The sequence below is a fragment of the Zootoca vivipara genome, chromosome 13 (genome assembly GCF_963506605.1).
Source record: "Zootoca vivipara chromosome 13, rZooViv1.1, whole genome shotgun sequence".
Classification (NCBI taxonomy): domain Eukaryota; kingdom Metazoa; phylum Chordata; class Lepidosauria; order Squamata; family Lacertidae; genus Zootoca; species Zootoca vivipara.
Window position 1 is genome coordinate 28,120,283 of NC_083288.1, and position 10,780 is coordinate 28,131,062.

At 41.5% G+C, this 10,780-nt stretch overlaps 1 protein-coding gene across 1 annotated transcript; it reads right to left on the bottom strand.

Moving 5' to 3' along the window:
* Nucleotides 1-575: 575 nt before the first annotated feature.
* LOC118094531 (olfactory receptor 6C75-like) lies at nt 576-1,529 on the bottom strand. The gene has a single exon (XM_035135046.2). It carries the CDS (start codon nt 1,527-1,529, stop codon nt 576-578), a length of 954 nt encoding a protein of 317 aa, XP_034990937.2.
* Nucleotides 1,530-10,780: the final 9,251 nt, after the last annotated feature.

Below are 10,780 nucleotides of genomic sequence, written 5' to 3' on the forward strand. Positions count from 1 at the left end.
TCCCCAGAAATAATAATGATACAGCTAATGGACATAAAGGGTCATGGGTTACATCTTGAGTATATCTTAAAGGTTCCTGTCCTGCACCTTATCATATGCACGTTGTCAATGTAAAGCTTCTGGGTGACCCTGGTACCAGCCTCAAGCAGCCTTAAGTGTGGGGCCTGAATTCCTGTCTTGCCTGGTTTGTGCGTCGAACTGGTAGTGCATCATCCTCTTGATAAGCCTCGCTCTGTCTTCCTGACAAGGCCAGCCATTGGCCTTGATAGCTAGCAGGGCATCCTGTCTAAAGTTTACATTACACTTTGGCATGAAGGGACTAATGGATTTTCAAAAGAAACAGAGAGATAGAGAGAAAACATCTTAGGAATTTGCAGAGCCCCAGCTTGGGGTTTAGCTGTGCAATCATAATTCCCTGATCAGGATTGCCTGATCAGAATTGGCAAGCTATACATATGATCAAGCAATCTATACATATGATCAGAACTGGGTTACATCTTCCTTCACTATTACATCTCTACAGCAGCAATGGATACAATTCTGAAGAAACCAAATATTCATTGACACACACTGTTTTATCTTAGAAATCTAGCCTGAATTATTTTTGCTTGAATTTTCCTTAAGGCTTCTTTCACCTCTTTATTTCGCAGGCTATAGATCAGGGGATTGACCATTGGAGTCAAGACAGTGTAAAAGGCAGAGAAAACTTTGTTCAAATCTCCCAGCAACTGAGTGTCAGGCAGCATGTACACAATCATCAGGGTCCCATAGAAAATGGTGACCACAATGAGATGGGATGAGCAGGTAGAGAAAGCCTTTTTCCTTCCTGTGGAAGAAGGGATTCTCAAGATGGTGGCTATGATGCAAGCATAAGATGTCACCGTCAGAAAAAAGGGGGGCAGTGTGAAAATGCAAGCAATCATGAAAGCAACAATTATAATTTTGTGAGTATCACTGCAAGCCAATTTTAGCAAGGGGTTGAAGTCACAAAAGAAATGATCTATTTTGTTTGCCCCACAGAATGTCAACTGCAACAAAGGAAATAATATAGTATTTCCTAGAAAGCCACTTATCCAGGACCCAAGCATTAAACAGAGGCAATCCCTGTTGCTCATAAGGGTTGTGTAGTGCAAAGGTTTGCATATAGCCAAATATCGATCATATGACATGGCAGATAAGAGGAAACATTCTGTTGCAGCCAGTGAACCAAAGAAGTACATCTGTAAAAAACAGCCATTGAAAGAAATTGATCTGTTTCCAGTCACAAAACTGGCCAGCATCCTGGGCAAGATTGTTGAGCTGTAGCAAGTCTCCAAGCATGACAGATTCCCTAGGAAGTAGTACATTGGTGTGTGCAGATGCTGATCAGCCATAACAAGTGTGACAATGAGGATGTTTCCAACCATGGTGATAATGTAGATTATCAGGATCATCAGAAAGAGCAAGACCTGGACAGCTGGGATATCTCCAAACCCCAAAAGGATAAACTCTGTAACCACTGTTTGGTTTTCCAATACTTTCTTTTCCATAGAATGAATCTAGAAATAAGTAAAATTGTTATTAAATAAACTTTTTCTATGTACAAATGGGGCTTTCCCCCAGCTAGTTTAGATTAAAAGACTTATTCACAATATATATATTTCTCTCAAATCTCAAAACACACATTTCACAATGATTCCCCCATCCCTGAAAACAGACATAATTAAATGTGGGACTTTCATGCAGTGTGAAATCCAGTGGATTTCTGATCCACACATGAATCTTCCACCCGGTCAGTTCATAATGGAATTCTCAATGATCAATTTAATCCAGCAACACACACACATTCTAAAAGCTAAATGTAACAGAGTATTAGCATACCATACAACAAAAAGCATTCAAAAATACTTATGTTGACAAGCAAAGTATTATTAGACAAACCTCATTCATTAAAGGGGCCAGCAACCTTTCATGTTATTTCTCAAGTTGCAGAGAGATAACATTCTTATTTCTGAAATATCTTAATTTAAATCACCTTTTAATTGGAGGAATAAGGGGGAAAGATTATTTACACATCTATATCACCTGGTAGAAAACTATTATGTTTACCATGTTAAATGAAGTTGCTTTCTCCTTACCTAGATAATGGATATTGATTGGAAAAGAAACAGAGAAATCACACCTCATGGAAATGAAACTCTCAATTATGGTGTGGTTGGCACTCCAAATCCTAACAGAACAAAGAGATATGTTGCAGTTTTCTAATTTACCAGTGATGAATATTTAGTGCATCCTTGCGGAATACTGCGTGGGGGGGGGGACACACATGAATTTGCAAAACATTTCCCACATGCACACACATACAGGAGTAGATTTAATGGTTTATGAAGACATTGAGTTCCTTGTTCTCATTTAGAATCATAGAATAATAGAATTGGAAGAGACCACAAGGGCCATCCAGTCCAACCCCCTGCCAAGCAGGAAACACCATCAAAGCATTCCTGACATATGGCTGTCAAGCCTCCGCTTAAAGACCTCCAAAGAAGGAGACTCCACCACACTCCTTGGCAGCAAATTCCACTGCCGAACAGCTCTTACTGTCAGGAAGTTCTTCCTAATGTTTAGGTGGAATCTTCTTTCTTGTAGTTTGAATCCATTGCTCCGTGTCTGCTTCTCTGTAGCTGCAGAAAACAACCTTTCTCCCTCCTCTATATGACATCCTTTTATATAATTTGAACATGGCTATCATATCATCTCTTAACCTTCTCTTCTCCAGGCTAAACATACCCAGTTCCATAAGCCATTCCTCATAAGGCATCATTTCCAGGCATTTGACGATTTTGGTTGCCCTCCTCTGGACACGTTCCAGTTTGTCAATATCCTTCTTGAACTGTGGTGCCTAGAACTGGACACAGTACTCCAGGTGAGGTCTGACCAAAGCACAATACAGTGGTACTATTACTTCCCTTGATCTAGATGCTATACTCCTATTGGTGCAGCCCAGAGTTGCATTGGCTTTTTTAGCTGCTGCATCACACTCTTGACTCATGTCAAGTTTGTGGTCTACCAAGACTCCTAGATCCTTTTCACATGTACTGCTCTGAAGCCAGGTGTCACCCATCCTGTATCTGTGCCTTTCACCCCCCCCCCCCCCCGTGTAGTACTTTACAGTTCTCCCTGTTAAAATTCATCTTGTTTGCTTTGGCCCAGTTGTCTAATCTGTTAAGGTCATTTTGAAGTATGATCCTGTCCTCTGGGGTATTAGCCACCCCTCCCAATTTGGTGTCATCTGCAAACTTGATCAGTATGCCCTCAAGCCCATCATCCAAGTCAGTGCCTATGCACCATTAAAAAACAAAAACAAAATGAAACAAACCCCCAAAATGTTTTATGTACCTGAATGAGGTACATGAAATCATCATAACAATACTCTCATGCTTCTATGCTGAAGTGATTTATAGATATATATGCTTCCACCCGAGGGACCACCTCCCCAAAGTGAGCCACGTTTTGTTTACTTGGCAGTTTTACAACAGTTCCCAAACAAGGAGCAAGTAATGAAGGCGAGCCATTTTAAATATTACAATACCCAATGCTAGGATAACCAACCCAGTGGCTCACATAACAAATCTAGTCCCCAAGGCAATCTTACCTGGCCTTTTGGGGCCGTACTAATTACCTGAGTTGGTTGAAATGCTAGAGTTTCAGTCATGAGGACAAAGGAAGTTACTTTTCTTGTTGTTTAAACAATATAAATATTTTACATATTAGTGTTACATCTCTCAGTCTTCTATGATCAAATCAAGGCCTTTGACATTATAATAGCAATAAAGATAATTTTATTATTTATACCCACCCATCTGGCTGTGAGTCCCCAGTCACTCCGGGCAGCTTAGAGCACGTATAATAATAATAATAATAATAATAATAATAATAATAATAATAATAATAATTTATTTGTACCCCGCCCATCTGGCTGAGTCTTCCCAGCCACTCTGGGCGGCTTCCAGTCGAATATCAAAACAATACAGCAATAGTACAATTACAAAATGTAATTGTAAAAAATGGTAAAACATTAGACATAAAAATTTCCCAATACAGGGTTGCCTTCAGTTGTCTTCTAAAAGTCAGATAGTTTTTAATTTCCTTGACATCTGGTGGAACGGTGTTCCACAGGGCGGGCGGCACTGCCGAGAAGGCGCTCTGTCTGGTCCTCACACCTTGCAGTGAGGGAACCGCCAGAAGGCCCTCAGAGCTGGACCTCAGTATAGGGCTGAACGATGGGGCTGGAGAAGCTCCTTCAGGTATACTGGCCTGAGGCCATTTAGGGCTTCAAAGGTCAGAGCCAACACTTTGAATTGTGTTTGGAAACGTACTGGGAGCCAATGTAAATCTTTCAGGACTGGTATTATATGGTCTAGGCACCCTTTTGTTCCATGCGCAGAGCTCCCTGCCATTGAACTGTCGAATGGGGGGGGGTATTGGCCGCTCAGAGGAATCAAGAGAGCCTGAGAAGCTGAAAGGTGGAGGAAAAACCTTCCGCTGCTAAGTTAGGAACTGAAAGTTTGAGTGGCCTTTTGGCCGCACTCCCTGTTGGCTTGGTGGGTAGAGGTGGGCTCTCCTGGGTGCAGGGGAGTCAAAAAGGGGCAGCCTCTGGGCAAGAAGGTGCTCTACCTGCTGGCTGTGCTGTAGGGTCCTTCACGGCGCTCGGAAACGGTTTATTAAGAAATAATAAATTAAATATTGGATTTTTTGTAAAATAATTCATTACAAGGTGAAGTGCATGAGGAGGTGGAGGGGGGGGTGGAGGAGAAAGAAAAGCTACCGTAATTTGTCAATGTCTAGGGGGCGCAATCTGGACAGTTCTTCCAGGGGCTCAAGATCACCTAGTTACGGCTCTGTATATGAGTAATAAATAGATTATTAAAGGAAATGGATGTTCCCATATATAAAATCTGCTCATCTTCCATAACATAATACTTGATGCATCAAGGATCACATTTATTATACAGAGGAAAGAAAGAAATAGCTTGAGGGTCTTCTGAAGGATCTCTAAAGTATACAATACTCTTATATATGTGTTTCATACTGGATAACCATTATACAGTATTGACATGAGGTTCAGATACCAAATAAATTAGCTAGGGCATTTTTCTCATATTTTGTCAGGGTAATGACTCTGCTGTGACTGGTGTTTATTTTTGAATGGTACCTTTCTAAGCCCAGCTCCTGAGGAAGCTGTTTCGATTTCAAAGCTCACATTCAGGGCCGGCCCTACGTGCAGGCTGGGTGGCGCAGGGCACCACGGCGCCGGCCCGCCAGGAGGGCGCCGTGAGCTGCGCCCACCCACTGGCCGGCCGGTCCGCCGCACAGCTGCGCCCATGACAACCGCGCTGCGCCTGCCCGCCCGCTGTGCTGCAGCCCTTGTGGCAGCCACGCAGCGCGCGACGCCCACCACACTGGAAAACGGGGCGGGAGGGCGCCAGGGGCGCTTAAGACGGACCTACTCACATTCACAAATTTCAGAAATTATGGGGAGAATCTGACACCCAGGAATTTTAGGAGATCATTACCACTTGCAAACACATGATATTATAAGACACCCTTCACGTGTGTGTGTGTGTGTGTGTGTGTTTCACCTTTAAAGAAATCAGTGTAGAAAGATTAGGACGATGCAGAGCAGTGGAGAAAAGGTAAGGGCACATGATTGCCCCCTGCCCCCCCCAAAGGTACTTCAATACATGCCACCCAAGGCCAACTCACACAAAGTAACACCAATTCCACTCAAATTCTTACTTTTTAAGTGACCAAATCAACAGCATATTGTATTCATGCTTTTCTTATAACTCCACAAGTAAAAGAGCTAGAGCTTTATTTACCTTTATAAAATCTGAACCATTAAAGAACATTTCTAAGAAAAAGTAAAGGGACCCCTCACCATTAGGTCCAGTCGTGACTGACTCTTGGGTTGCGGCACTCATTTCACGTTATTGGCCGAGGGAGCCGGTGTACAGCTTCCAGGTCATGTGGCCAGCATGACAAAGCTGCTCCTCGCGAATCAGAGCAGCACACGGAAACGCCGTTTACCTTCCCGCTGTAGCGGTACCTATTTATCTACTTGCACTTTGACATGCTTTCGAACTGCTAGGTTGGCAGGAGCTGGGACAGGGCAACAGGATCTCACCCTGTCGCGGGGATTCGAGCCGCCGACCTTCTGATTGGCAAGCCCTAGGCTCTGTGGTTTAACCCACAGTGCAACCCACGTTCTGCTTCTTTCTAAGAAAGTATTCTGCTCTGGTCAGACCTCACCTGGAGTACTATGTCCACTTCTGGGCACCACAGTTCAAGAAGGATACTGACAAGCTGGAATGTGTCCAGAAGAGGGCAACCAAAATGGTTAAAGACCTGGAAACGATGCCTTATGAGGAACGGCTTAGGGAGCTGGGTATGTTTAGCCTGGAGAAGAGAAGGTTAAGGAGTGATATGATAGCCATGTTCAAATATATAAAAGGATGACATATAGAGGAGGGAGAAAGGTTGTTTTCTGCAGCTACAGAGAAGCAGACACGGAGCAATGGATTCAAACTACAAGAAAGAAGATTCCACCTAAACATAAGGAAGAGCTTCCTGACAGTAAGAGCTGTTCGGCAGTGGAATTTGCTACCAAGGAGTGTGGTGGAGTCTCCTTCTTTGGAGGTCTTTAAGCAGAGGTTTGACAGGCATATGTCAAGAATCCATTGATGGTGTTTCCTGCTTGGCAGGGGGTTGGACTGGATGGCCCTTGTGGTCTCTTCCAACTCTATGATTCTATGATTCTAAGTCCCCAAATTGTCCCACATCTGTGACTGGGGATTCATGATCCCCATGTGAGTTTGGTCTAGATTTCAAGCTAATGTTCCCTCTCTGACAATTAGTCCCTATATGTTTACCTTTCATTTCTAATAATATATAACAACCAGCTAGAGACCTCTTCTTTCTAATGAATGCTGAGAGGAGAAAGATGTCATGGGATGCTAAAATACATAAAGCAGCTATGGAGAAAGAAACTTCCAATCAAGTCTGTGAAGATGGACATAGAAGAAAACTTGCTCCTAAGACCAGCATCTCAGAAGATGTACGCAATACAAACTTCAGCTCCTCATTCATTCATGATAAAGGTATTTGCATTCAGTGCTAATTATTTGCAGGAACTAAAGCTTTGTAATAATTCCTCATTTATTCAGTAGTAAGAAGCATCTGGTCGCACTGAATGCTTTCTATTTCTTTGATTGAAAGATCTCTGAAGACTAGATTATATTGGTCTCCCTTCTATTTCTTCACTTAGTGATACTTAACTATTTTATAATGGCTATTATTTTCATATTCCTTTCAAATTATCTTTCAGAATACAGCATTTGATGACAACCACAATGCAGAGAAACCTGAGTGAAATCACAGAGTTCATCCTTCTGGGGTTTGGGGATCTCCCTCATCTGCACATCTTTCTGTTCCTTGTGTTTCTGGGGATCTACATTTTGACAATTGCTTTCAATATCCTCATGGTCTTTCTCATAGTGACTGATCATCACCTGCACACACCCATGTACTTTTTCCTGGGGAATTTGTCTTTTTTGGAAGCAGGCTATAGCTCAACCACCCTGCCCAGGATGCTGACCAGTCTCCTGACAGGGGACAAAACCATCTCTGTTAAAGGATGCCACATACAATATTTTGTTGTTTCTTTCTTGGTTGGTACAGAATGCTATCTGCTATCTGTGATGTCTTATGACCGTTTCTTAGCCATATGCAGACCCCTATATTATGCAACTCTTATGAATGGTAAACTCTGTATCCAGCTGGCCAGTTGCTCTTGGATCAACAGCATTGTGTCAACCACCATATGCTTGGTCTTGATATGGCAACTACATTACTGTGGTTCCAATGAAATTGATAATATATGGTGTGAAGCTCTTTCCTTGGTTAAAATCTCATGCAGTGACACCAGTCTTGTGAAATATGTCATTCTGATCCTGGCTTTTGTGTTCAGTTTTCCCCCTTTTCTTTTGACTCTGATCTCCTACATATATATTGTTGCTGCTATTTTGAAAATCCCATCTGCCACTGGGAAGCAGAAGGCCTTTTCCACCTGTTCTTCTCACATCATTGTTGTTTCTATCTTCTATGGGTCAATATTCATTGCATATTTCACACCAAAAAATGGAAAAATGAGAGAGCTTAACAAAATCTTTCCACTACTTTACATGGTCCTCCCCCCTTTAATTAACCCCCTCATATATAGCCTGAGAAATAAAGATGTCAAAGATGCTTTGAGAAAGGCTGCTGGAAAATTTTGGAAGGGAAATTTGTGCCTCTTGGTTCCAAATACTGACGGCTCCTTTCTTCTAAGAAATAAAGCTGTATGGGTGTGGAGGATAAATGTCTGATTGTTCAGGCTCTGATTTTTAATCATGTCTATACAAAAGTCCATTGTATTTATTTCAATGGGGCTTACTTCCAAAATAAGCAGATTTTAGATTACTGCCATAGCTATACAGTATAAACCCTCACCCATAGCATTATCATAACAAGAAATTATAGAAATTAGTTGGGAGGGGAATGTATGAAAGTTGAAAACATTATAATATGTTTTTGCTTGAAAGTTAGTTTCAAGCATCTGTTTCTGTTTCAGTGTAATTGTTACCAATGGCCATATATATATATATATATATATATATATATATATATATATATATATATGAAATTAACATAGAGGGTTAATCAGGGAAGTAGGACTTTGCTTGTTCCTCATGGAATGACCCTGTCTAATTGTAATCTTGAGAGTCCCATGGACTGCAAGAAGATCAAACCTATCCATTCTGAATGAAATCAGCCCTGAGTGCTCACCGGAAGGACAGATCATGAAGCTGAGGCTCCAATACTTTGGCCACCCCATGAGAAGAGAAGACTCCCTGGGAAAGACCCTGATGTTGGGAAAGATGGAGGACACTAGGAGAAGGGGACGACAGAGATGGTTGGACAGTGTTCTCGAAGCTACCAACATGAGTTTGTCCAAACTGCGGGAGGCAGTGCAAGACAGGAGTGCCTGGTGTGCTCTGGTCCATGGGGTCACGAAGAGTCGGACACGACTAAACGACTAAACAACAATAACAATTGTAATTGGAGGTACTGTGTTACAGTGGTTTCAATGCTGCATCTGAAGACTAGCATTGACAGAGTGTTTTTCCAGAGGTTCTCTGCAATGCAACTGAATATCTCACCTATCAGCATATAGCACCTCTGCTTAGAACCTGCACTGCTTGCCAATTTGCTTCCAGGTCTACTTCAAGGTACATAAAGCTTGGGATAAATTGAACTGTGAGATCACCTTTCTCCATCTATGAGCAGTTTACTGCATCAGTCTGTGGAACTGGGATTGCTAAAGGTGCCTCAAAAGACTCATGCACACTTTTGCTTATGTACTTAAGGCAGGTGCCTTCACTGTACTTTTTTTTTGGCACGTGCCAGAAACATTTTATTTTAGGCAAGTGTATCCAGGCATGTGGAATATTGACATGTATTTTAATTTGGATTTTAGCATACGGCTCCTCTTATTTTTTTTAAAAAAAAGCTTTAAATCGTTTTCTGTTTTTACTGATAATTTAAGTTTTCATTCTTGCTGAAAACACTCTGAGATTTTAATGCAATCCAGGACTATGTACATCTTATGAAATAAATGAATAAAGTAAAATAAATCCTAGGGATGTCTAGGGATGAACGGATCTGCCAATTTTACTTCTCTCAGATCCTTATCCCCTCCTCATGGTTTAATTGTAGATATAGAAGATAGATGAATCTGCCAGTTTTGGTTTCTCTTATTTTCTCATTTTCCCCAATCTTAAATTCAGTTCTTCACACCTGCAGCATTGGGAGGGGCCGGGGAATAAATCCTAATGGCAGCATTTTGATGCACATTTCTCCAGAGATGCACACTTCTGTTTGCGAACATACAGATTTTTTTCCTAATATAATGCATTCTGTATTTTATTTTCCCCAATATGCACCTTATCTTGGTGTATGCAGTTTTGTACAGATTACTTGGCTGGAGAACTGCATTGCAAAATTCAGAGAAGATTGAATTTAAAAGGATGGCTGTGTGTTGGTGCTCTCCTTCATTACTTGCTCCTTGTTTGGGAACTGTTGTAAAACTGCCAAGTAAGATGGGGCTGCTCAGAGTTGGTGACAATTTCAATCCAAATTTCTTTCTTTTTCTATTTCAATCTAAGCACCTAAAGATGTGTAATGAAGGTGCCAGATGAGCAGGAAAGATAACTGAGTTGGCTTGATTTCAAATCCCACATTCACAAATTTCAGAAATTATGGGGAGAACCTGAAACCCAGGAATTTTAGGTGATCATTGCCACTTGCAAACACATGATAATATAATATACCCATCACATAGGCTTGTGTGTGTGTGTGTGTGTGTGTGTGTGTGTGTGTGTGTGTGTGTGTGTAGATATATAGATAGAGATATCACATTTAAAGAAGTCACAGCAGAAAAATGATTTTTGAAGGCAAAAAAAGAGGAAGCAGAGCAGTGGATAAAAGGTAAGTGGAAAGAAAAATACATGCCACCCAAGGCCAAATCACACAAATAAAGTAATACCAGTAGCAACTTAGAACCCAACTAAGCATATTCTAGGTATAAGCTTTCGTGTGCATGCACATGAAATCTTATACCCAGAACATGCTTAGTTGGTCTCTAAGGTGCTACTGGACAATTTTTTATATATATTTCAACTGCGGCAGACCAACTTGGCTACCT